Below are 26,755 nucleotides of genomic sequence, written 5' to 3' on the forward strand. Positions count from 1 at the left end.
CAGACTCGGGGAGAGGCCAGGCTGTAAATTGTACAGGGGAGGACTTTAATGCCACTTAGGAATCGGGCCGAAACACCCATAATGTTTGTCAGTCCACATTTTAGTGTTCTTAAGTAAGCGTGCAGGGTGTGGGGGATGAAATATGGCAGGTATTTGATTTAAAAAGCCTGCACAGATTTAATGTCCTGATAAAATGTATTAAATCTTTTAAGGTTTTAATGAATCTAATATGTGTTTCATAAATCAAGAACTCTGCTAAGCCGTCTCCTGGTTTAATAAGAGTAAACTAGGAAATTGCTCTGAGCAGAGGAAGCAAAATACATTTATATCACACTGAAAAGTAATAGATTTTTAAGCTGAGGGGGTCTTTCTGGGCCTTTTAAGCGTGTTTGCTTATTACCTTGCTCCAAGTCCTTCAAATATTAAACCACAGGCAAATACATGCTTAACCGTATCAAGATGTGAACTAGCACAAAGGTAAATATTATTTGTAAGAGAGCAGAAAACAAAGCCAGTATTTCCTTACCCTTAGACCTAGGACTGGGTTGATTTCTGCACTGAAACCTGGCTTTGTGTACCTAGGCTTAAGGTAGTTGCTTAAAAATCGTTATTAACTGTTATTGAACCACTCACTCCTCCATCCTCACCCTGTTAACACGTTTGCAGGCCTGAAGTGGTGAGTGTGTAAAACACTTCTAGAACTTCACAGCTGAGTATGGAAGGGCTCCTTAAGGTTGCTGCTCGGACTGTCCAGAGCAAGCACTTGGAAGACAAGAGTCTTCCCTTGTCTTAAACCCAAGGGCTGTGATGTTTGCTTTTGCTGCTTTTCCTTCCTTGCAGGCCCACTGCTCAAGCTCCGGGGGTGGGGGTGGGGGGTGGGCAGCGGGCTTTTTGGGGTGTGGGCGTAACAGATGGCATCCCGGGCAGGCTGGGCTCCAAGGCCCTGCTCCCCAGCTTGCTTTGTGGATGGGCAAGGTTCTGGGGTGAGATGGTGGTTCAGGGAGTTGGGGGGAAGGTGGTGTTGGAAGAACTGGGGGGAAGAGGGGAGGGCTGGGGCTCGAACATTCCTGTGCACAAAGCTGGCCGGGCTTGTGAGCTCTGCAGGGGAGGGAGCGGGCCCCATACAGCTCAGTGAGGAGAAGCCTGTCCAACCTCATTAGCTGTCACGGGCAACAATACTGATCTGGCAATAAAGGCGATTCCAAACCTGTTGGTCATTAATCACCCGCCTGACAGTTGCGAATGGAAGTGGAAAAACCTCATCCCCCCTCCGCTCTTCCCCTCCTCCCCTGGCCAGGCTCCGCAGTTTAGAGTTACCTCTTGGTGCATAAGCTCCTCGCTGCTGGGGCTGTGTTCTTCTCCTTCTCCCCCAGCGTGGAGAGGCTACAGGTTGGCCAGAGCCGGGCAGACAGTGATTCCGGGCACAGAGGCTGGGGAGCGAGAGAGTGGAACGTAGTGGCCTCCAGAGGGGGGACCTCGGCTGTGACCCCTTCTTGGATGCAGGGCCGGGGCTTGGCAGGCTCCTGGAAGCAGCCGTGAAGTTTGTCGTCAGCCCTCCAGCCCCGTCTGTCCACACCCACCCCCTGGCACCCCGTTTGCTCCCCCTCCTTCAGCCACTGAGTGCCAACATATTTCCCTTTATGTTCCTTTCCCTACCCCTCCCACCCCTCCCTCTGTTCCCAAATAAGCAGATCTTGCTCCCAGGAAAAGTTTTCCTCTCCTTCGTTTACGTTTACATCTCGCTCTGAATTTAAGTCCCGTTTCCTTTCCCGGAGGGACTGGCTTTTTCAGCCTCATCTCTAGCTGTGGTGAAGGGCAGTGTTTTGGGTGTGACAGGTGCCACCCGGGGGGGGGGGTGGGACCCGAGGCCTGGTCTGCACAGGGCCCCTGAAATCAGCTCTCAGAGTACAGCTTAGTTGCTTGGTCTGTCTCTTTGAGTTTTGGACGCAGAGGAAGGAGAGACCCGAGGGGAAGAGGTGATGGTTTAGACTTTGGAGGACATCTACAGACCAGACCAGGATGAGGACATCTCTCTCTCTCTTCAAGTCTCTTACCTGCTCTCCGACGCACTGAAGCCTGGTTATGTTTCAGAGAGAGAAGGTCCAAATCCTGCTCAGTTTCGCTGGGAGGAGGAGTGTGGGGAATTAGCCAGAAATGTTTGAAACAGTAGCCTCAAAATAACTCACATACTTCTTGGCTCTTCTGATGGGCAGACATAAGAGAGAGTAAAGTGAACACTAACAACCAGGGCAGGGAGAAGTTGCAACATAAATTTTCAAGGGGCCTAAGATAGTCCTCTAGTTTCCCCCAAATGTTTCTGTATCATGTGGGCACAGGAGTAGAGGTTGGAATGACAGGGCAAGTGCTGGGGACAAGGAGGAGATTTGCATGACGAGATGGGAGGCTCGGCCCAAGCTCGTTGTCCTAGCACAGCTGGTGTCCACCCCTTCCACGCTCGCTGCAGCACGGCTCTGAGTTCCCTCGGCCGTGTGTCCCTGTGCACCCTGCAGTCTCTCTCACGTGTAGGTCCCTCATTCCCTCCGAACTGTACGCAACTAGAAGGCAGGGACTGTACTTTACATTAGTTGGGACTTATTCTGTGCAATTCCATCCAATCCCGTCCGACCCAATTTAACACATACGTGTGGAGCACATACCGGCTGCGTGCCGCTTCTAGACTTTGGGGGTTCAACTACACGGACAAAGACACTGGTCCTCCTGAGCTTAGTTCTCGGAGGGAGTTACAGACAACAGCAAACGCTGTAACACTTAGATGCACTATACAATGTGGCGGAGGGTGGCGAGTGCCACGGCAAGAAGAAAAAGAAGACAGGGTATTGGGAATCAGGGGTGAGGGGGTGCGGACGAGCGTGTGCAGGTACGCGTGCTGGCACGGGCATTAGACAGAAGGTGGTGAGCAGACGGCATTATCAAGTGGGAGGCCTTATGGATAGAGGTATTGAATAGAAGGGCAGACTAGGTCCCAGTGAAAAGGTGGGAGCCGATCAGAGACGGAAAGGAAGTGAGTGAGGGCGCTGGCCACGTGGATGTCTGGAAGAGAAGTGCCCAGACAGAGGGGACAGCTAGAGCAGAGGCCCTACGCAGCCGCATCCCAGCATGTCTGAGCAGACAAAGCGACAGAAGGAGGCAGTGGCGTGAGAGGAGATCAGAGAGGGAGCAGGGAGCTGGCTCTTGACACTCTGCGGACTTTGGCCAAGACTCCGAGGGGCCTGGGAGCCCTTGCAGGGTGAGCTCCTGACATCACCCGGCTTGCGTTTCTGGAAGGTGTCTCGGGCTGCCGTGTTGAGAACAGATGATGAGGACGGGCAGATGGGAGTAGGACCAGGGAAGGAGACCGATCTCTACAGACACCGCTGAACGTGCACGGCTCGGTGAACGAAACCCTTCAAGCTATCCCCACTGGAGGGCTGTGCACTGTTCCACGTGCTCATCCAGGGCTTTGTTATAAGACACACTTTGTTTGGGCTTTTGACCTGACCATCTAGCTTACTCACCAAGGGGTTGGCCTCAAGAGACATTCCCCCCCCCCCCCCAGGCAACACCTTAAGATTTGCTGCCGTCAGTCAAGAATGTGATGAGCTTCGAAGAGGGTTTTTGAAACGTTCCAAAGAGTTTTGAGCAAGGGGACATATTAGAATAAGCGTATATCCTTCCAAAGTGACATTTTGAGTGGGGCAGTATTTACTTTGATATCGAAGTCTTGCTGTGTTTGTCGAAAACTTTTAACACTTCACAGTTTTTCTTCTGTGTCCCCCTGCGATGGGGGCCCAGCCTGGCATTCAGAACACGCTGTGTGTCGTAAGAACTTGAGGAATGGAGTTAAGCCTTGGGCATGTTGGTATGTGCTAATTTGCAAGGCAGTATTAAAAATTCCATTTGAATTTCCAAATCCCACTCACTTTTAGGGGCCAAACTATTTTCTTTTTCCTTAAGAGAAGAGAGAGAGACACACACGTATTTAAAAGAGGTTCTCTACCTTTCCCTCCACCTTTGCAAGAGGCAAAGGTGAGCACTTTTCTGTGCCGCTTCTCATGGGTCCATTTAAATTAACTAGCGCCCTGGAGGGCAACTGCCTGTCACCCAGTAAACAGCATTATCGAGTGGCTTTGGTGGGTATTAGTCACTGAGAGAGGACTTGCAAAATAATAGAAACCTCATCTCTGCCCTCGTGTTGCCCCCAGTCTGGCAGGGAAAACGGAACCAGGAAACGAAGGGACACTTGCTGGCAGGTGATTCAAGGGAAAGAGACTCCGTGGTACCATAGGTGCTTGTATCCTTTAAACCTTTTCAGTGTTTTCAAACATCCATTATCTTATCTCATTCAGTTCTCACAGGAGTTCTCTGAAGTAAAAGTGACAGGTTGCCCCAGCTGCAGAGGACCCCAGAGACCTTCCATTCTGACCAATCGCCTCATTCTGCAAGGAGGAAACTGAGGCACAGATCTGAGAAGTGCTTCACCCTGCTCACCCAGGAAGCAGGGGAGCTAGACCCCGATGGAACCGGGGGCTCTGGGGTCCAGATGACATTCTTTCCTACACTTTCTAGAACAGGGAGGGTTACAGGACTGAGGTCCCAGGAGCATAAATGAAGCTGGAGGAAGAGCCGGATTGGTCAGGGGGAGAAGAAACAGGCCCCGGCAGGAAGAGCTCCCGAGGGTTCGTGGTCTCCAAGGTGGAGAGGGCTAGGCAGGGAAGAGGAGACGGTTCAAGGAGGGGGTTGGGAGCTTGGGCACACCAGGGCCATCTCCAGGCCCATAGTCACCAGGAAAAACATTAGCTCTTAATTATTATTTTCTGAGGCCGGCCCTCCCACGGTCGGGTGTCGGGGCAGGGCAGGGAGGGAAGGAATGTCTGTTGCACGGGGTCGTGCGGTCATTACGCGAGGCCTCCAGAAGGAACTGAATTCCTCAGTGTGGGGCCCTGAGGTCCCAGCCGCAGGCCTGGACAAAGACAGCAGCCTGGGACACCCACGGGGGGATGTTGCCGGTCCCTGCCTGTGGCCTGAGCCCCTTGGCGCGCAGGGTGGCAGAGTCTCACAACGCCACCTGGGCCTTCTCACTGTAGCCAGGCCTGGGACCGGGGTTGTCCTGCCATCCTGCCATGCCTCGTGCTCTGAGAGGTTCCCGCTGTGGCTCACAGGGACACAGTGGGTTGGATGGGGAGACAGGGAATATACGGGAGCCCTGGTGTCCCGAGGAGGTGCTGTGACACAGGAGGCATCTCTTGGCGTGGCAGCACAGTGGGACATGTCTGGGGACTGCTAGACAGCGAGTCCTTGGGTCAGGCCTGGCTTTTTTGTGTGGCTTCTTGGCCAGGGCATTTAGAGTTCGATTCTCAAACTTTAACGTGCATGCAATCTCTTAAGGGAGCTTGTTCAAGTGGAGATTTAGGCAACTCTGAAAGTGTAGGAGAGAACTATATGACCCCGTTATGGAAGTCAACACCGTTTTAGGAGAGGAACAGGCGCCATCTTACTGTTCTAGAAACAGAGTTCCAGGCAACAGGGACAGAGGCACTGGCCCAGCAAGGATTCTCTGGGCCAACAGGAGCAAAGTGACAAGGGGCCCAGAAGAGGGGATGTAGGTTCCAGAAGGGCAGATCAATTCAAGGAATCCACGTTCATGGAATGCTGGCCCTGCCCCAGCGTCGTGGCCGGGCCCTGCAGGGACAGAAGGAGGAGGGAGCCAGTGAAACATCAAGCCGCCATCTAGCTGGGGCAATGACAAATGGACACAGAAAAGCAGCCTAAGCCAGGTGCAGTGGCTCACACCTGGAATCCCAGTGCTTCGGGAGGCTGAGGCAGGAGGATCACTTGAGGCCAGGAGTTCAGGACCAGCCTGGGCAATATAACAAGACACATCTCTACAAAATCAAGGAAACATTAGCTGGGCGTGGTGGCACGCACCTGTAGTCCTGGTTACTCAGGAGGCTGAAGCAGGAGGATCCCTTGAGCCCAGGAGTTTGAGCTGAAGTGACTTGTGATCATGCCACAGCACCCCAGCCTGGGTGACAAAGTAAGACTCTGTCTCTAAAAAAGATTTTAAACAATTTAAAAAAATTGAGGATGTAGAGTCATGGATCTGGAGTGGGGCCCGAGAGTCTGAATTTCTTTTCTATTTTTAATTGACACATAGTAATTATACATGTCTATGGGGTGCAGGGTGATATTTCAATACACGTATGCAATATACAGTGACCAAATCCGTGTAACTAGCATATCCAGCACTCAGGCCTTTGCCACCTGTCTGTGTTGGGGACATTCAAAATCCTCTCTTCCAGCTATCTGAAAACACGCAATGAAGGATTGTGAACTCTGGTCCCTGCAGTGCTGCAGAACGCCAGGACTCACTGCTCCGTCTGCTGTCCAGCCGTGGTTCTGTGTCCGTTAGACACCCTGTCCCTATCCCCCCCGCCTGCCCGGTCCGGCCCCAGGTGACCACGACTCTACCAAGCGTCTGCGTTTCTGCCAGGCTTCCGGGAGACGGGGCGCTGCAGTTCCGAGGGCCAGACTTTGAGGAACGAGCCCTGAAAGGAGTAATGAGTGAGAATTAATTTTTCCAAACCCCTCCCGGTGCTTTCCACTGAGCGCTGGTCTCTCAGGCGCCTTATGCTCCCTGCTGTTTCTGGACGCATCAGCGCCTGTTGACCTGTCCTCTGAGGGCTGGTGGCACTTAATGTCTGCTCACTCGGCCGTTGTATTCGCTGTCTAGGATGTTTTTTTTCACCCCCCTTTTTGGAGAAGACAGGGTCTCGCTCCGTCTCCCAGACTGGAGTACAGTGGCGTGCTTACAGCTCACTGCAGCCTCCAACTCTTGGGCTCAAGGGATCCTCCTGCCTCAGCCTCCTGAGTCACCACCGGGACTACAGGTGGGTGTCACCACGCCCAGCTAATTTTTTCTTGTTTTTTTGTAGAGATGGGTCTTGTTGTGTTGCCCAGGCTGGTCCTGAACTCCTTAGACTCAAGCAGTCCTCCTGCCTCAGCCTCCCGAAGCACTGGGATTCCAGGTGTGAGCCACTGCACCCGGCTTAGGCTGCTTTTCTGTGTCCATTTGTCATTGCCCCTAGCCAGATGGCGGCTCCGTGTTTCACTGGCTTCCTCCTCCTTCTGTCCCTGCAGGGCCCGGCCACGACGACGCTGGGGCAGGGCCAGCACTCCACGAACGCGGATTCCGTGAATCGATCTGCCCTTCTGGAACCCACGTCCCCTCTCCTGGGCCCCTTGTCACCTTGGTCCTGTTGGCCCAGAGAATCCTTGCTGGGCCAGTGCCTCCGTCCCTGTTGCCTGTTTCTAGAACAAGAAGATGGCGCCCGTTCCTCTCCTAAAACAGTGTTGAGTTCCGGAACGGGGGTGACATAGTCCTCTCTCTTGGCAAAGGAGGAACTGCCCGGTCTGGCAGGGCCAAGGCACCATTGATCTGAGTCCAGTGAAAAAGTGGCTTCTCAGGAACCCTGGATCCCAGCCCACTTGTAGACAACTTCTCCTTTCAACTTCCCTTCATGTGCTTCCCTCCACCAGCACGCCGGTTCCCAGCTGCCCCTCGGGGACAGCAGTGGTGGCGGTGGTGGCGGCAGTCAGGGACGCCACCGCAGGGTCAGGGCAGTGGGGTGGGGGCAGGGCTGGGGCGGGAGGTTTCCCTCTTTTAGCGATGTTTCTGCTGGGGGCCAAGGTCATGCGGTAGGTCAACAGACACACTGGCTCACGTGGCAACACAGGTGCACATGTTAAAATACAGACGTCCACGGAGGACAAATGTACACACACATACTTGCCTCTTTCTTCTAGCCTTTGTTTCTCTCTCTCTCTCTCTCTCTCTCTCTCTCACACACACACACACACCCGTGCGCGTACACACACTCAAATACTTAACCAATTAAGTCCGTCGGGCGCTATTTGCGGATGATGGTGTGGAATTGTGCTGGAGTTGGGTCTGGCCTCATTAAATGTCAGGATTAACAATACGGCACTTGGCAATCAAGGCTGCTCCGTGGCTGTTAGTCATTAATCACCATCTGACAGTCCCGAATTGGAAACGAGGAGCCTGTTCACATGTGCTCTGTGTACCTAGTTACCCTCTTGGTAATCAGTCTCGGAAAAGTTTTCTTTGACTCCCTGCCCGCGAGGGCCTCTGTCCTGGCATGGGGGGCAGAGGGTCATTAGGGCCTCTCCCCTCTCCGTCTCCTCCTCGCTGGGAAAAGATGCTGAGGTCCTGAACAAACAGGGCAGAGAGGATTATATTGTTTTTGGCCTCCTCGGTCCCTCTTAGGCCTGTTTTATGTAGCCTTGTTTTTATATTCTGGCCCGATGGCCAGGAAAATGCTTTTTTTTTCTCCCCGAAGAAATTCTAAGAGACAGCGGGGAGCTGGGTCCTCTTCCAAAAGCTGCTGGGGTGAGTTTGTAAAGTCTAGCTCTTCCCAAGCCCATCAGGTGGGGACCCGTGCCTGCTAGAAGGGGGACTTGACTCATTTCCGGGTCTGCTTCCAGCAACTCGGGCCTGAGTGTTGGCAGGTTCTCTGGGTCCCTTTGCAGAACCGAGAGGAAGGACTAGCGTCCCTCTGGGGTCCATTCTCATCGCCTTTCTGCAGCCTATTCATTCGCTCATTTATTTATTCGAGAAATACCTACTGCGTGCCTGTCCGCTGCCAGGCAGGGGCTGGACACTGGAGCACACGGTCAAGGTCCCTGCCCTCTTCGCGCTGCCTCCAGTGGAGGACCCAAGTGTCTTCTAGAGAATCCCACGCTGGGGCGGCGAAGTGCTCTCGCTCCGGATTCTTGGTGTGTGTGCGTTGCCGGCTGCCAGCTCCTCCCGGGACACCAGCCCTGGAACTGCCTTTCCTGGGAAATGTTCCTGCCTCAGAGCCCTGTCACCCCCCCCCAGTGGTCTCATGTTTTGCTCCCTTCAGCCCCTGCCCCTGGTACCTCCATGCTGGCTATTTCCAACCCTCCGACGGGTGTTTTTCTCAGGACCCTGTCCCATAATTCCTAGGACTGCCTCGAGGGCATCATTTCAGCCACTGTGGCCAGTTGGTAGAGGATGGAGGTCACTGGCTGTCTCGTCCCCACTGGGTCCTCCCTGCCTGCCTCCAGGGTTTGCTGCTGCAGCCAGAGCCCTCAGCGTGACTCCCGCTCCAGACTGGGCAGGCCGACCAGCGACAGAAAGCTTCCGGAACAGCCGGGCTGTCACTCTTTCTTCTGTTACTGCTTTGAGTTTCACCGGCCGTGCCTGTTCCCTCGCCCACCTGGTGACCTCAGTTCAAAGACACTGAGGAGCGTCTTAGCCCTTCAGCCGTTTTCGACAGATGGAACACAGCAAGCGTGTCTCGATAAGCCACCGAGTGCCTGGCACTGTCCTGGGCACAGGTGTCACGAGATGAATAAAATATCCTTCTTGCCTTTAAGCAACACACGGTCTGGTGTGGGGAGATGAGAGGCGCTCATGTGGGGAAGAATTAGAAAAGAGATAAGAATAAAGGGGCCGAGATAGTCAGAGACAGGGAGAGACTGCCACCGCTGGGGGGACAGTGGGAGCAAAGGGTTTGTGGGGAGGGGGTGGGCTTCGTAGGGGAAGGAGCAGCTCAGCGCTGGAGCTCGGTGTCCAGGAAATAGCGAGCCGAATCTGGCTCTGTAGAGGGTCTGGGGGTCAGCGGGAAGTTATGCTGGGGACATCCGGGCAAGCCTTGAAGGCCGGGTTAAAGGCTTGGCCTTGGCCGGGTGCAGTGGCTCACGCCTGTCATCCTAGCACTCTGGGAGGCCGAGGTGGGCGGCCTGAGCAAGAGCGAGACCCCGTCTCTACTATAAATAGAAAGAAATTAATTGGCCAACTAATATATATAGAAAAAATCAGCCGGGCATGGTGGTGCACGCCTATAGTCCCAGCTACTCGGGAGGCTGAGGCAGGAGGATGGCTTGAGCCCAGGAGTTTGAGGTTGCTGTGAGCTAGGCTGACGCCACGGCACTCACTCTAGCCTGGGCAACAGAGTGAGACTCTGTCTCAAAACAAAAAAAAAAAAAAAAGAAGAAGGCTTGGCCTTACTAGCCAATGAGGAGCCAATGAAGGCCTGTGAGTTTCCCAAAGTAAAAAACACTCTTTTATATTTCATTAAAAAATTCTCTCTCTGGAGGAGAAGGCTGAGTTTCCCTCAAGCTCCACACGGCCAAGGAGAACCTTATTAATTACAGGCTGATTTGCGTGATTGTTATTTGAAGTCGAGTCTCCACGAGCAGCTGTCCGAGCTGCGGCCCCAGCAGCTGGAGAACCTCAAGGCTGTCACCGGGCAGTCCCCAGGCTCACTGGGGAGACCCCACCCTGCAGAGCTCGGCCCCTCCCCCTCTCGCCTGCCTAGGTGCGTGGAGCCCACCCGGGGCTCCTGTCCCCTCCCAGCTCTGCCCTCTCCTGGCTGCCCCAGGACTCGCTTCGTCACTGAGCTGTGTCCCCCTATGGAGGCACGGCTAAAAGGGACAGCACCTTCGGGACGGGCGGATTGGTTGATGTTCAGGGGTGGCTTCCCCCAGCTCGACACACCCTCCCCACTTGCCCGTCCCTCCCCACTCAGCCCGTAGCCTTCCGCTTCAACGTCCCGTTCCCCAGGGGGCTCTTCCCGACCTTAGTCCTAAACGAAGCTTCCTCGTTGTACCAGCCCTGTAGGTGCCACTCAGACTCTGCACTTCTCCTCGGTCACTGTGGCCACAGTTGCAATCATACATTGATTCGTTCAGTTTCCGTCCCCTTACTCGTCTGTCAGCTCCGTGGAGGCAGGAGCTGCGTGCCGTTTCCCTGCTAGCCTCTGTGTCCCCAGGGCCCGGCCCCGTGCCTGGCACTCGGGGCATGCTCAGTCCGTGGCACGGAAAGAATGAACCGGGGGTCCCTTAGGCCTGTCTGTGGGCCAGCTGATCTTGGAGCTGGGTGGGCATCTGCCCAGTGGCCTGGGGGTGCTGGGGACTATGGGGTCTCTCTCTCTCTTTTCAGAAGGAACGAGAGAGAAGACGACAGGGAGGAAAGCAGGCTCTTGCACATCCACCCTCAGGGCCTGGCCTCATGGCATGTGTTTGGCCCGCTCTGCAAGAGACCATGGGTGACCGCCCTTGTTACAAGGACCCAGCTGCTTCTCCTCGGGACAGAGGTATCTTAGGCCTCAGAGCCTGGCTTGAAAAAGAAATCTATGGATGTTCCAAAAAGAAATAGCAAGTTCCCAGCCAACCACCCTCCCCCTACCTGTTCCTGGAGGATCTGAGCTTGCAAACCCCAAAGCAGCTTGGGCACCATTCTTCCCCAAGCGTGGATGAGCTGGGCGTGCTGGGAGCACGGGGAGCCAGCACGGGGTGGGGGGGGGAGGTACCGAGTTGGTGGCAGGGGTGGTGTGAGGCTCCAGGGAAGGAGAAAAGCCGGTGCTGGGGGTGAGGGGACAGCACCCTCACCTCCTCCTCCTCCCCTCTCTCAAGGCATGAGCGGCGAGGAAGGTTCTGCACCCTGACAGTGGTTCCCCACTCAGGCCGGTGCCACCACCGGGACATTTGGAATTGCAGGGGATCCTTTGGGTTGTCTCCATGGTTACGGGGGTGTTTCAAGCCATTGGCGCTTTGAGACTAAGGACACGTCTTGACACCTCCTTCTGCTGCACAGAAGGGCCCTGCCCAGTGGAAAAACTATCTTGCCCCAAATGTCCACAGTGAGAACTTCGAGAACTACTGCGAGATAAAAGAAAAACAGGGTTTTGATGCTTTCCCCTTTGGGGCTTTAGGCAGCCTGTGGTTTCTGTCCCTAGAGCTCCCGAGATGCATGGGCAAATAGCGAGCCCCCCAACGGCTGGGGCATGGGACGTAGCTTCACAGAGAGCTGGGGTCTCTGTCCCCTGCTGCACCGTTCAGCCCCCCCCCCCCCGGGCGCCCCTGGCTCCCAGAGCCCCCTGGCACACCGAGCCGGGCCTCACTCAGCTGCGGTGCTTAACTCGTTCCATATGCAGGGGCTGCCCGGGCATCAGAACACCAGAGGACTGGAAGAGGCACGCAGCTGGGGGTGGCCTCGGTGGCCACGAGGGGTGGCCGGGGGGACGTCCCAGGGTCGGTGGGAAGGGTTTCGCGGGGGCTGTCGCCGTGAGGGGGCAGTGCCGGGGAAGTCGGCGGCGGCAACACGTCCTGGCCGGTTGGGAGGCCGCCGCTGGCACCGGGAGAAATCCACCCAGCGGAGCCAACCCTCATTAATCATCCGGGCGGCTGAACTGCCAGCTCCTTTCAAGATCTTTCAAGAAGGGTTTTCACCCAAAATAGAGTTGAAAATGTGCTGGGCCCTACTCAGAATCTCATCAGTCTGGGCATTATGGGAAGTGTCAGGCAGGCTGTGACGGACAAGGCCCACTCTGTTCAAGGGGTCCTGACTCCCACAGCCTGTCATATCAAGCGCCTGATCAAATTTGACAGCTTCATTTGTACCTACAGAATAGATAAAAGGGGCTGTTCATTGAAACAAATGGAGGGGAAGGGGTGGGGGAGGGAAGGGAGGTGAGGGAGAGGGAGCGTGAGTGTGTGTGTGTGTGCCCGAGTGTGCGTTGGGGGAGGGATGGCATTGGGGGAGGGGCAGAGGGGGAGGGCCGTGGCTAGGAACAGGGGTGCAGAGCAGGGTGTTAAGAACACTTTCTCCAGCGCTCCCAACGCCGGGAGTGGGCTGGGGGGGCAGACAGGTGAGTACCAAGAAGGGATGAGAGTGAAGTCCCCATCTGTCACTGTGACCATGAAGAGGCTCCTGAGACACCCCCCCCCCGCCCCTGTGCTCGGGGCCCTGAAGCTGTAACAGAGCCAGGAAGGTGGGCCCTGGGGGCCGGACAGCCCTAGGCGGGTGGCTGGGACCAGGGAAGCAGGGCCGGGAAGGGTGACGCACGTTTCGGTTCCGGGTGCCCAGTTGCGCATGGCAGAGAGCCGGCCTTCCCCCCTGGCTGCAGCCCGGACTGAGGCTGTCTGCCCACTTTGGCTGGGTTGTGGGGCAGCTGCACCTCTGCGGTGGCCTTAAGTTGCGTTTGCAGGTGCCTTTGTGCTCCCCCCACACAGACGCTGGTAGGCGTGAGCCACAGGGGGGTTCCCCAACACACGTGGCACGGTTCTGCCCTGGGCCTTGCTCCGGCTGCCCCTCTGCCCTCAAAGGCCTCTCCTTCCTGCTCTGGCACTGAGTGAACGCACGAATCCCTCCCGCTCTGAGGGCGCTCTGAACGCCTTGCACGTTCCGAGGGTCCCCTTCGTTTGCTGTTATCCTACTTGGTGTCGTCAGCGTGTGCTTGCACGGTTTTCCTGCCAGACCGTAGGCAGCTTGAGGTGAGGGGCTGCGTCCTGTGCCTTTGCAGTCCTCCAGCAGCGCTCAGCACACGGCGTGGGATCATCAGGACCGTTCCCGACAGCTACCTTTCCACAAGTGTCTGCTCACTGCAAGGCTCGACTGTGACCAACCTGGTGCAGCCTCAACCCCCCAAGCCAGGTCGCAAGGGTGGCTCTGGAGTCCCCCCTGTTCCCCTGGCCGGATGCCCTCATGTGGGGCACCACCGGCACAGCGGCACCTGGTGGGTGGCCCTGGTGGCAGGAACGCAGGTTTTTCTAAATTTGATAGACCTGGTGGGGATCTTCCCTCCGCCGCTCACACTGGCTGGTGACCTTAGGCAAGATTTGTGCAGTAGAGAGTTACTGCCGGGACTAAATAAGGCAGCTTGTACCCAAAGTGCTAATTATTAGCACACAGCAGGCACTTAATAAATGTTAGAGAAGGAAAAAGGCTCATGTCTGGTCCCTGTCACCCAGGCTTTTTCATTTGAACTTAGAGCACATTCTATGACAGCTCTCGTTTGTCATGATCACGGGCCATTATCACTTCGAGTCAATCCCAGGCTTTTTGTAAGTTTCACAGATGCAAGCACTGTTAGAGACCCATGCATCAAAGGTCCCTCTTGATGCCACCTCCGCCTCGATGACGCTCGCACAGGTGGTTCTTTGCAGGCCCGCAGGTGGAGGTCTCAGTCCTATGATCACTTGGACGCCCTCACAGGCCTGCGCCTTCTGTCCTAACCTCGGCGAAGCCAGCCTTGTCTGCCTAGAGCACTCCATCCCCGGAGGCACCTGTGTTTCCTACAATCCCAAGTGTAAACTTTCCCCAGGTAAACCGAGCCCGGCGGGTTTCGAACTCAGTTTCCCCCTGTGTAAAATGATCACAGGCAGGGCAGCATAAAAGTCGCCCCGACCACACCTGGGGTGGGCTCCCCTCTAGGCCTTGTCCCCTCGGGGCTCTGTGTCCCACCCTAGCAGGTAGGGGGGCTGTGGGGCCAGTGCTGGCCAGAAGATTACAGAAGTGACAGGTGTCATTTTCGGCCTGAAACACATGGCCGTGCAGGCGAGATCCTCCGGCTTCTCTGCGGTAGGTGCCCGCCAGTCGGGGGCCTGGGGTGAATGACATGGCCCAGTTGACACTTTCTGATGCATCAGCTTGGCTAGATGAACTCCAGCCCCCAGTGATTAATTCAAACAGGAATTAATTCAAACGCTAACGCTTCCGTGAAGGAGCTTTGCAGATGTGATTGAAGTCCCTAATCAGTTGACTTTAAGCTGATCGGCAGAGGCATGATCTGGGGGTGTCAGGATGACTGATTCAGGCAAACCCTTTAAAAGAGGGCTCAGGCCTTCCCTGAGCTCGAAGCCTCCAAACGGCCCATACCAGGGGGTTTCAGCCAGACTGTGGTCTTCCTTTCCTGCCAGCCTGCCAACTTGCTTAGCCAGCCCCTACAGTTGCATAAGCCAACGCCTTGAAACAAATAATCACAGGACACTTCGATCTCATAGTCCTGGGCTCAAGCCATCCACCTGCCTCAGTGTCCCAAGTAGCTGGGACTACAGGCTTGCACCAAGACGCCTGGCTAATTTTTCTATTTTTAGTAGCGATGAGGGTCTCCCTCTTGCTCAGGCTGGTCTTGAACTCCTGAGCTCAGGCGGTCCTCCCACCTCGGCCTCCCAGAGTGCCGGGATTACAGTCATGAGCCACCACGACTGGCTGAAACAAGTGTCTTAATATACATCACTGCTTCTGCTTTTCTGGTTGAATCCTGGCTGTCAGAGATCCCCATCCATCCACAATGGATACATATGCAAGGGGGAAAAAAGGCCTTTGTTGTGTAAAGCCACTGAGATTTGGGGTCAATTTGTTGCCATGGCACAATCTAGCCTATACCGATGACCGCAGCAGCACTAATGGAGCCCTTAGTGCATTATATCTTAATTAGATTACAACATCTACCTCCTACATGACTGTCAGCTCTTCGAGGCAAGGCCAGTGTCTTCCCGTCTTTTGAATTCCCAGGAGCGCCGACCCGTAGCTGGGACTATATGCTCAATATGTCATGGGCACTCTGGGAATGTTTGCTGCAAGCGTCAAATCCATTGCACTGTCTGGAATCTCAGCCCTTGGAAAGGAGGGACACGGCCAATTTTATTTGAGGTGCATGTAGCCTAGCAGAGCCCCAGAACACCCAGGCACAGCCGAAACTTTCTGACGGACAGGTCCCCTCATTCTATCTACCTGTAGCATCTGCAACCCATCAGGATGCAAAGTTGGAAGCAGCTTGGCCAAGGGCAAAGAGTTTTATGGTCAGAACCACATTCAAATCCTCGTGCCACGGCTCCAAACTGCGAGATTTGGGGCAATTTCCTTAACCTCTCTACGATCCAGTTTTCTTATTTAAGGGAACTGGAGGTTTGTTGTAGGAATTAAATGTCCAGCATAGGCCGGGCGCGGTGGCTCACGCTTGTAATCCTAGCACTCTGGGAGGCCGAGGCGGGCGGATTGCTCAAGGTCAGGAGTTCAAAACCAGCCTGAGCGAGACCCCGTCTCTACTATAAAAATAGAAAGAAATTAATTGGCCAACTAATATATATATATATATGAAATTAGCCGGGCATGGTGGCTCGTGCCTGTAGTCCCAGCAACTCGGGAGGCTGAGGCAGGAGGATCGCTTGAGCCCAGGAGTTTGAGGTTGCTGTGAGCTAGGCTGACGCCACGGCACTCACTCTAGCCTAGGCAAGAAAGCAAGACTCTGTCTCAAAAAAAAAAAAAAAATGTCCAGCATATATTCTAATGTTTAACTGTACCATGGCATCCATACATTGAAGCTTCTCGAGACGCCCCAGGGTGGGCCTGACTTGTGTCTGTCTGTGTGTTTGCTGGTACCCGCATCTGAAGGTGTCCGAAGTAAGAAGGGACAGCACAGTCACGCTGTTTCCAGTGTGGGCTGACCAGGAGCCCACACATAACTCACGCCGTTCACACGGGCATATTCACACGGGCACACACCTGGAAAAACAAACAGCATATTTGGGGGACATGCAGTTTTGGCATTTTCCAAATTGCTGTTTCCATTCTAAAACCTGGCTCTGATTTGGACTGCAGAAGGATCATTTTATTTTATGTTCCAGAGAGACACAGAATGCCCACTGCCCACTCCGAGCAAAGGTTCCCCCCACCATGGTTTGACTTTTATCCGCTTTCCGTTTTTTTTTTTTTCTCCTGCCAGTCCCAGCTTCCCAAAGCAATTGGCTGTAGACCGAGAAATATCTGATTCTTTTTATAGACCTGGGTTGGACCTCACAGAATACTCAAAATTATTTTAAATAAATTCGAACCCACTTAAGCACCCCCAATCCCTGCATCATCCTGTACGCAGCATGTTCTCGAATCAAAAAAATTTTAATGATTCACTTTGCTGGAGTCAGTTCTCTGGGTGAAAATTTCCACGTGACAATATTCTGTGGTGCACCAGCTACCCACTCCCCGTTACTGAGTTGAAGTCATGAAGCTTCTTTTTCTGGATCTTCCATATTTGCTGTTCTGATACTTATTTGCTATTCAGGAACTCTAAAACTGCAGTTAATGAGGGCCAGTGACGGAGCATCTAACCAACTGACCATCATAATGCTTCACTCTTTAAGTGCTTTATAAGCTCATAAAATAGTCCAGTTAGAAAGGGCTTAAAGATTGTCGGGCCCAACAACTTCGTTTCAGAAATGGGAGAACAGGCTCAGAGAGACTAAGTGACTTGCTCAAAGCCACACAGCAATTAGGTTTTAAAACCGGAACAAAATCTAGGTTCTCCAGCTCTCCTTTCAATGCTCTTTCTACTAGACACATGATGACTAGACCTTCTGGACTTTCCAGCATAGTCCCAAAGCCACCAAAGCACACTTACGCCGTTTGTCTACATCCCAAGTTTATAAAATACGGTCACTTTCTTTTCCTCTTTTCTAGCGGGTTCAACTTCTTATCTCTCAAGGAAGAGGGCGACCCAGTTCATCTGTGATCCGAATCTGGCAACAACTTTCCTTGCTGTAGCAAGCGTCGATAATGCTGGTGATATGCCACCACCTTGGGGACATTGGAAGGGAACGTCATTTAGGAAGAGACCCCAACCCTTTCCTTGCCTGGAACGCTGCGTAGAAGGTGAGACTGAGCAGGGAGAAAGTAGGTGGAGGAGGACTCAGATGTGTTGTGTGTAGGTCCCTCCAGCCTGGTCCTTCACAGGCTCTGGAAAGGGACATTCCTGGCCATGGGTCCACATCCTTCTTTTAGCCATTAAAGGAGGAAGGGCCTGGGAGGACCTGGGGGCCTCAGGGTCCCTACATTTGCCCCACTGAGCTCTCCCTCCTGCAGCTCCCGCGGCTGGACCATTTGATCTGCACAATTAGCACCTTGTTATAGCCTGTCCTCTACCCCGCCGTCTGCACAGAATGACTTAGCGCCTTCCCAGATCGATAGAAACTCGGTTACGTATGGCGCTATGCTGCTCCCTGTCTCTCGACATCTCCCTTGTCTCTCCCGACTCAACCAGGCAGTTAAGTTTGTCTGTGTTTTCCTCCGCATCTTATAGCACCCAGCATTGCGCCCGGCACTTAAGAAGAATTCCGTAAATTCCCTTTGCTTTTGATTATTGGCCACCTGGAACTAAAATCCCAAAATACTCGGGATTCTATTCTCAAGATGTCATTTCTCTATTTTGGTCACTTAGAGATATCCTTTGGCAAAACTTAAAATGTCCATGTGGAACAGAAGTAGCTATCAGTATTGATTAAAGAGATCGCCCCACCCTCTTTGTAAAAGTTGAAACTCGCTGGGTGCCCTGGCTCACGCCTGTAATCCTGGCATTCTGGGAGGAGGGCAGCTTGAGGCCAGGAGTGTGAGACCAGCCTGGGCAACACAGCGAGACCCCCATCTCTACTGGAAACAAAAACTTGAAGCCAGCTGTTGGTCTCTTTCAATTTATCCCCCTCCAGCCCCCTCTGCTCCCACCCCTGGGCTATAGGGGTTGCTTTTCCCTGTTTCCCCGCCTTGTCTCACCCCATCGGTTCCCTCCGGGGCCTCTCCCTCTGCTGGGGGCCTTTCCTGTACTTGGACTCAGCGGCTGACAGCTGGTTTGGAGGACTGAAGAGAAAATGTGGGCATGCTGAGTGTCACAATAGGGCAGGCTTTGTCCCGGGCCATCTTGCGTCTCCACTGACCTTGGAACCGAGTGACCAGGGACGACCCAGGGGAGGCAGTTTCCTTCCCTCTCTGGGCTGCAGGTTTTTAATGTCTTCTTTGTTGCCTTGGGCCCCTGGAGACTGAACTGAAGGGAGAGACTTTAGGCTGCTCCCTCCCTCCCGGACAAAATGGTGCATGCTTTTCCTGTTTAAACAGGGCTCAGTTGTGAAGTGCCCTGACTTCGCACACACCAAGGCCCGGCAACGGCTGCAATAAATCAATAGGAAAATAGAAGCTGCCAGTTAGACTAAACAAGTGCATTTGCAAAGACGGCTAGCCCTCATTAATCACTCTGACAGTCCTAAAAACACATTTCCCCTTTAATGACTGTATTTGGATAATCAGTGCTTTTTCCTTCTCAGTCAGAGTTTGAGTAACAGACAGCTGGTGTTATTACAGCCATTGGGGGTGTGTGTGTGTGCTGGGATTAGGGTCGAAGGACAGCCATCCACTGGAGGTCTCCAGTAAAAAAAAAAAAAAAAAAATCGAAAACGGGTTGGCTGCAAAGCTGTTGTTATGCAATAATGAGGGGAGCTTTGTACTGCCATTGACGGCTCCCGGCTCCGGGAAGCCATGTGCAAGCTCCCCTCAAACCTCGACACCCACCTGCATTCTTCGAACACAAAAGCCTCATGTTGGGTTTTATGAGCTTTGGCAGATTTAACTGGGCTTGGGGAGGCAGGAGTTTCTCTGGCAGGGAGGTAAGAAGATGGGTTGAAGTGATTTGGCTTTGTTTCCTTTAGGTGACTTTGGCTTTCGGGAGAAAGTTTGAAACCCCGGCACATTCCTCTTTATAAATGATGTAACACATTAATGCACAGCACATTATGAAAATGGTAATTCAAACCCATAGTGCTCCAAATTAAACCATACATTATCGGATGCACTCAGCCATCTATTTTGCAGAAAGACAGGATGAATGAAATCAAATCAAACAGAAAACTGGAGTGCAGCTTCCCCTGCAGAATGATTAATAAAGTGCAGAGCCCACAGGATTATCACAAGACGAATTCCGCCATAACCCAGACGTGCATCAGGAGAGAGTTAGCTCGTGGATTGAGAGATACAGCCACAGTACACTAGGCAGGGCAAGGCAATTATGGCTGCAGAAGGATGGGGAAGGGTCCACACCTCCCGCTTGGGCTGGGAATGTCTTAAGGAGATGGGTTTGTGGGTGGATACTTGGGAAGTTAAACGCTTAACACCACACCATTTCGTTTGAGTCAAACCTATATCTGAGGGTGAAACTTTCCCTTCCTCCTCCTCCTCGTCCTCCTCCACCCCCCCCCCTCTCTCTCTGCTGCCACAAGGCCACAAAAATAACCGGGCAGGAGGTGCGAAAATATGACCCTGAGCCAGGAACGTCCAGTGCCTCAAGTTCCAGCTCTGCGGCTTCCCCCCTTCCTGGTGCTCTGGAAATACGGGCCTCATTTCTGGTGCTTGGGAGAGATCAGGATAGAGAGGAGAGCTGGGAAGAGAAGGAGTTGGAGAAAGAGAAGGTGGAGTGATCCCCAAAGACACAGTTGCTCTATAAATTGATTATGCAAATAAGCAGTTGGTGGGAGGAGTATCATTTCTATTAAAATGGCTACTTTAATGGGATTAAGCTATTAAGCATGACAAACTCCCCACCAGCTAGTTAAAAGAGGCACATTTCTTAGGAATGTCACCAACGGCCTGTGGGGAGAGCAGTCATTTCAGGGTGCGAGCTAGACACTCTGGATTACATGACCTGAACCTTGGGGGTTGAGATGGTAGTTAGGGACAGCCTATTCCAACCAGGCCCAACGGTGACCAACCAGGCCCAATGGTGACCTCCTGAGTCTCCAAAGGCAGCCAAAACGTTTTATGGGGCAAACTCTAACCTAAGGCGTACGCCAAACAGCTACTGGAAAAGTTTCTTTTGGTCTATGGAGAATTGGCTAGTTGTGGGAGGTTGCGTCTCTCCCTCGGGTCCCTGGGCAGCGAGGTCTGCCCTGAAGTGTGAGAAAGGTAAGTCCAGGTGTCCCTGCAGAGGGAGCAATTTCTGCCGGCCGTAGCAGGCTTTGAAAACGAGGGTCTCTGAAGGAAAGAGGGGACTGGGGAGAAAGAGAATACCAATACACAGCAAACACGACAGAGAAAAAGAAAAAAAATAAAGCAACGACTGGCCACATCTCATGTTTTTTTTAAGGATCTGGGCCTATTTGAACACCGAGACATCAGGTAATGCTGACTGCCCGGCGGGAAGACCCCGGGCCGGTCTCTGGGCGACGGTCCAGCCCACCCTGTCCCGCCCGACTCGGGTCCTTCCTGTGCCGGGACGACGCCAGCAGCCCAGGCTCCCAGTCCCGGGCACGCACGGGGCCCCACGGCGGCTGCACTGACCTTGTGAGGGGGTCCTGGTGTTCTCCTGACCAGGAAGGGGTTTTGCCCAGATCCGGAGGTCTGGGCGGAGGAGCGCGCACACACAGTTCTCGCTGGAGTCCCGTCGAGGCCCCAGGGAAGGCCCCGGCCAGCGCTTCTGCCTTCGGAGCTTTCTGGAGAACTGAGTGCGCGTGGGCAGAGAAGGCGCCCCACCTCCGCACACTTGACCTCTGGCCGCAGATGGCTCGGAAGCACTCAGTTTGCAGAGCACCAACGACCTACCAAGTCACGCTGCTCTCAGAAGAAACGCAGCAGCACAGCACAGCAGACCCCCGGCCACGCGGAGCCACGGACAGGGGCGCAGCCAGGACGCCGAGGGCCCGCACGTCCTGCCGCGTGCGCGGAGAGCGAAGCGCCAGCCCCGCGTCGGGCACCGCAGCTGGAGCGCCCGGGCCTCGGCGGGCGCGGTGGGGACAGCAGCCGGCACTGAGCAGGAGGGCTCAGGGGCGCCCGTGGGCGTCCTCTCCTCCGGCCTCGCACACTCGCGCAGTGGGCAGGTGTCCTGGCCAGCACCCCAGTAGACAGCACCCACCCTCGACTGCCCGAGGGCGCAGAAGCCTGTGTGGGCCGTGCAAGGTCCAGAAAACAGACAAGCCCGGCCTAGGAGCCCGGCTCCGCGGGACCAAGAGCGGCGTCAAGGTCCTGAGCGACAGCCACGCCTTCTCAGCGAAACCCCAAACCCCGCTCCCAAAAGTTGCAGGGGTGCAGACAAGCAGGTCGACACCCCAGCGCTGGCTGAGGGGACCCAGCCCGCAAGTCGTGAGAAGCGACCTTCTCAGCAGGTGCATTTACCCTTTGGTCAGGAAAGAGAGGAACCACGCGCCCCTCAAAAGAATCCCAGCAAGTGGAAACCCTCTGCATTTAGCGGGCGGGACGCGCGGAGGCGCCGTCGGGGCTGGAGCCGGCGGCGACCTCTCGCCGCACGTCGCGCGCCTTTCCGCCACCAGGTGGCGCCAAAGGCACGCGGTCTCGGCCCGCGGGCCCGGACGGCGCGGCGGCGAGTCTCCGCGGGAGCCCGGGGGCTGCTCCCCTCCTCGGCCCCCGCGCACCCCGGACCCGGGCTCGGAGCGAAATCCGCTTGCACACACGCCCTCCACCCTGGCCCCAGGGAGCGTCCAGGCCTTTGAAGTGAGGCTGGGAGCTAAACAACCAAGCAGGGAAAAAAAGAAAAAAAAAAAAGAAATAAAAGTGGTTTTATGTTATTCGTAATGCGTTGGCGGGAGTTTTGTTTCCTCCCCCCATTGCTGGAGGAAAGGCATTTATTAAACTCGTCCTTGAGCGGAAGTCACAGAAGGAAGCCAGGAGGCGTTCCAAACGAGCGTAAAAGAAGGGCATCTGCTCAGGTGCTCGGACGTGGGTGATGCAAGAGACAAACACCACGGTGTGAATATAGCCAAGTATTCCATTTATTAACAAAATAAGTCTTACCAAGGGAGAGCTCTATTCGCCCCGAACGGGCCCCGCCCGGGGGGGGGGTGCGGGCAGGAGACCCGGGCCGGGCCTCGCACCCCAGTCCCTGCGGGGGCCCACGGCCGACTCGGGGGGCTCTACCGGGTCCGGCGGGGGCGCGCGCGCCCCGACGCCCCCACCTCCCCCCAGCAGAGCTAGCAAGGTTGTGACGCCCGCCGACGTCGCTTTGGGGGGTTCTAGCGAGAATCAGCGACCCCGCCCCTACCGCCAGGGGAGGGGTCATCGCCCCAGTCAGGGAGAGGAAAAACAATGACTTCAGTAAAGCACTTTCGCAAAATGTTAAGGAGCAGAGCTGCACGCCAGCGCCAGAGGGGGCCCTTCTAGGACTTTTAAACTGGGTAAAAGCCGGGCCCTAGGAGGTGCCCCGCCAGCAGGCGGGGGCCGCCGGGCGCCAGGGCCGGGAGGGGGTCCGGAAGGACACAGTGGACGCAAAGGCTCTGGGCGGAGGCCACCTGGGCCCCGCTACAGGGGGCACCTGCTGGGGTCAGGGCTCTCCGCGCTCAGAGCAAGGTAGGGGGGAGCAAAGCCTAATTTGGGGGGCCAGGGCCCAGACCCAGGACCCTAAGAGGAGAGGGTCGTTGTTAGGGAGGAGTCGCAGAGTTCCCAGTCCAACAGCCCTCAGCACGCCCCCTCCGCTCCCCAAAATGTGTTGCCAAAAAAAAAAAAAATCTCCTGTCTGTTACTTGTACAAAGGAAAAATCAGAACCCCGAATGGAAGGAAACAAGAGGGAATGAGGGGAAAGAGAGAGAGGGGAAATGTAGTTTTAACAGTTAAGACTCATGCAAGAAACTTCCCAGGGAGCGAAATCAAAACAGAAGAACCCAGGTGCCCTACTCTCCTTCCTCTCCCTAAAAAAAAAAAAAAAAAAAAAGAGAGAAAGAATAAAAATTTAAAACTTATACCTAAGGAAAAAAAAAAGAAAAAAAGAGGGGCAGGGATCATGTAGTTATTTGTGTGATTAATATTATTATTTGGGGGAGACACAGACTTTTTGCATACCATCGACTCGTGTGGGCCGTTAATGCACTTATATTCCCAGCTTGTAAGCTAACATTACAGTAAATAAATACACAGTCCCGCTGGGGAGGGTCTGGGCGGGGTTCCCGGCGGGGACGAGCAGTAGTGGAGGCTGCAGCGGCGACAGCGGCTGGGGACAGGCGGTTGGAGGAAGGGCTGTAGTTACTGGTATCCGAGCGCCGAGGCTGAGGCTAGTCTCTGTCCGTACAGCGCGTATGGCGAGTAGTAGGGTCCGGCTGTGGGGAGGGACGGCACGGCCAGGCCCCCTGCTGTGGATAAGTGGCTCTTGCCGTAGGGGTGGTACCGGCTTAGCCCCAAAGTGTGTGGACTCCGCAAGGACAGCGACCCGGGGCTGCCGGGGGCGGCGGGCGGGGGCAGGTGGAGGTGGCAGGAGGCGGCGGCCGCGGCGGCGGCGGCGGCGCTGCCCAGGCCCGAGGCCCCGGGGTAGGCGGCCAGAAGTTTCTCGGCGCCGGGCAGGGCCGTGTGGGTCCGTAGGTGGCTGAGCAGCTCCTCCGAGGTGGCGAAGCGCTTGTCGCACGGCCCGCTGGCCGCCACCCAGTTGCAGCTGTGCGGCAGCGGCTCGTTCTGCAGCATGAAGCCGTAGGTGTACAGCGGGTGGCCGGGCAGCGCGGCCTGCGCTGCGCTGGACGAGAGCGCGCCGGGCTGCAGCGGGTGCCCGGGGTACACCAGGGGGTAGCCCCCCGCCTTCAGGCTGGGCGCGGCCGGGTCGTGCGCGCTGCAGGTGGAGCAGCTGGAGCCGCCCAGGTGCGAGGCGCTGTGGTAGCCCCCCAGGCAGTAGGGGTCGCGGCATAATCCCTGCAGGAAGGAGGGCGGGGAGGCCCCGGTGAGCGGGCTGGAGCTGGGCGGCTTGCCGGGCGGCAGGCCCAGGCCCCCCGACAGCTGGCCGCCCACGAGGCTGGACTTGCTGGGATCCAGGCCAGGCACGAACTGGGACGGGTAGCCGGCGTAGGCGCCCACGATGGAGCCATGGTAGCCGATGCCGGAGGGCGGCAGCGGGAACACCGAGTGGCCCGGCTTGTAGGGCGACACCGGCGCCACGTGGCCGGCCCCCACCAGAGCGGACGGCGGCTCCGACTTGCGCCCCGAGGCCCCGGTCTCGGCGCCGCCCAGGGCGCCCGGCTCGCCGCCGCGGCTCACGGGCGCGGGCTCCGGGCTGGGCTTGGGCTCCTGGTCTTTCTTGTCCAGCTCCCCGCCGCCGCCGGCCTTGCAGTCAGAGTGGTGCGGGGAGCCGCCGCGGGAGCCGCCGGGCGAGGACGAGGAAGACGACGCGGAGACTGGCGCTCCATGCGGGGGAAAGGGCGGGCAGGCGGCGCTGGGGACCCTGAAGCCCGCCTTGTCTCCGGGGGGCGAGGACGACGACGAGGAGGTGGAGGACACGGAGGAGGAGCCGCCGTCTTTGCGGGAGTCGCCGCCCCCGGAGCCCTTGGAGTAGGGCTTGAAGCTGGACTTGTCCTCGGCGGGGGAGTCCCCCAGCTGCTTGAGCGCCGCAGACGCGGAGGCGGCGCCCGGGGCGGAGCGGCCGGGGTCCTTGTCCGCGCCCAGCCCGTTGGCCGCCGCCGCCACCGAGTTGAGCTTGGAGGAGGGCGGCGGGTCCGGCTTGCCAATCTGCGAGCAGGTCTGGGCCAGCAGCGCCAGTGGGCTCTTCTTGGCGTCCAGCTGTGGGAGACAGCGGCAAGGGGAGGGAGGGGTGAGGCGGACAGACCCACGAGCGCGCGGGGGCGCGCGGGGAGCGGGGTGACGCGGGAGGCGCTGGCGCGTGGGCGGCGCGACGGGGCGGGCAGGGCCTTGGGGCCAGGGGCCGAGGGCGAGGGCGGCCCTGCCGGGCAGCTGGGCGGACCGGAGCGCGCCACGGGCCCCGGGGAACCGGGCGGTGGCAGGGGATCGCCCAGGTCCACCGCGGGAGAAGCCATTTCTCTGGGGTTGGGGCTGTGACTGTCCCCTTCGCTCTAAGACCCCCTCCTCTGGGCCCAGGAAGAAACTTATTCCTCCAGTTTGGGGGAACTTCGCCCGGGACAGGTTTCTGGCGACGGCGCCGCGGAGTAGGCGCGGGGAGCAGGAGTCTCAGGGAGGGGCGGTCGCTGGCGCTCGCTCAGGTGCCCCTCCCTCCGGGGAGGGCACCGGGGAAGTGGGAGGAAGAACGACCCGGGGTCGGGAGTGCCCGGGCGGAGAGCGCCCTGACCCGGTGGGACCCAGGCGGAGGGGGACCGGGCGCCCCGCGTTCAAAGAGAACAAACCGGGGTGGGGGCGGGGAAGGCCCGGGAGAGGTCGCCTCTGGGCTGGAGAGCGGGTGCCGGGGCAGGAGCAGAGGACCCGGCGGGGGCTACGGGAGCAAACCCGATCCGAGAGAAAGCACGCAGCCCCGGACGGCGAGCGGGGAAGGAGCGCCTTCCACGGGGGCGCGCGGAGGACCTGGAGGGCTCCGACCCCTCTTTTCCATCCCCGCGCGCTCGGCCCGCCGGCGCGGCCAGGCCGGGGCGCTGCGGGGCGCGGGGAGCGGGGCGCGGGTCCCGGGCCCGGCGGCGGGCGAGGGGCGGGCAGGAGGGGACTGACCTCGATGGGGCTGACAGGGGTGGAGGACAGCGGCTGCAGGTACTCCGGGTGCAGGAGGTGGCCGGTGTGAGCGCTCAGCATCTTCAGGACCCTGATCGGGAGCCGGTTCGCCTGGCGCAGGGGGTCCGCCGGGGGCAGGAGGGACACCGCCGCCGGCACGGCCGGCCTCTTCCCGCCGCCGCCGCTGCCGCTGCCGCTGCTCTCGGGTGTCCTTGGGTTAGATCCAGCGGGCGAACCGCTCATTTGGAGGAGGCGGCGCGCGGGGGCGGGGAGGCAGGGCGGCCCGGGCGGCGGGCTCCGGGCGGGTGGGCTCGCGCCGCAGCGCCGGTCCGAGCAGCAGTGCGCCTCCGCGCCGCCGCCCCTCCTCCACCGCCGCCGCCGGCCGGGCGAGCAACACAAAAACCTCCGCCGCCCGCGAGCCGCGCGTCAAATAGCCGGCCGGGCGGCCACACTTCAAAGGGATCGCCGCGCCCGCCCAATCGCAGCGCGCGCCGGGACCCCGGGGCGGGGACAGCGCGGGCGGAGGCCGGCGCCGCCGGGGGAGGGCAGAGTCTTAAAGGGGCCGCGCCCGCGCGCCGCCGCCGGGGCCTTCGCCGCTCGCCGCGCTCGTCCCCCACCCCGACTGCGCCCGTCCGCCTCGGGGGCCCGCGGAGGACGGGACTTCTCCTGCACCCAGGGCCTCGCGCCCTGCCCTCAGCTGGCTTTCCTGCCGCGCGCTCTCCTCTCTGCCTTCCCGCCCC

At 57.0% G+C, this 26,755-nt stretch overlaps 1 protein-coding gene across 1 annotated transcript; it reads right to left on the reverse strand.

The window, feature by feature from the left end:
• Window positions 1-22,340: 22,340 nt before the first annotated feature.
• Window positions 22,341-26,419, reverse strand: ZNF703 (zinc finger protein 703). The gene is made up of 2 exons (XM_012762933.2): window positions 26,016-26,419; window positions 22,341-25,121 (listed from the first exon to the last, which is right to left on the reverse strand). Exons 1-2 carry the CDS (start codon window positions 26,256-26,258, stop codon window positions 23,607-23,609), a joined length of 1,758 nt encoding a protein of 585 aa, XP_012618387.1. The 5' UTR covers window positions 26,259-26,419; the 3' UTR covers window positions 22,341-23,606.
• Between the last annotated feature and the right edge of the window lie 336 nt (window positions 26,420-26,755).

The sequence above is a fragment of the Microcebus murinus genome, chromosome 24, assembly GCF_040939455.1.
Source record: "Microcebus murinus isolate Inina chromosome 24, M.murinus_Inina_mat1.0, whole genome shotgun sequence".
Taxonomy (NCBI): Eukaryota; Metazoa; Chordata; class Mammalia; order Primates; family Cheirogaleidae; genus Microcebus; species Microcebus murinus.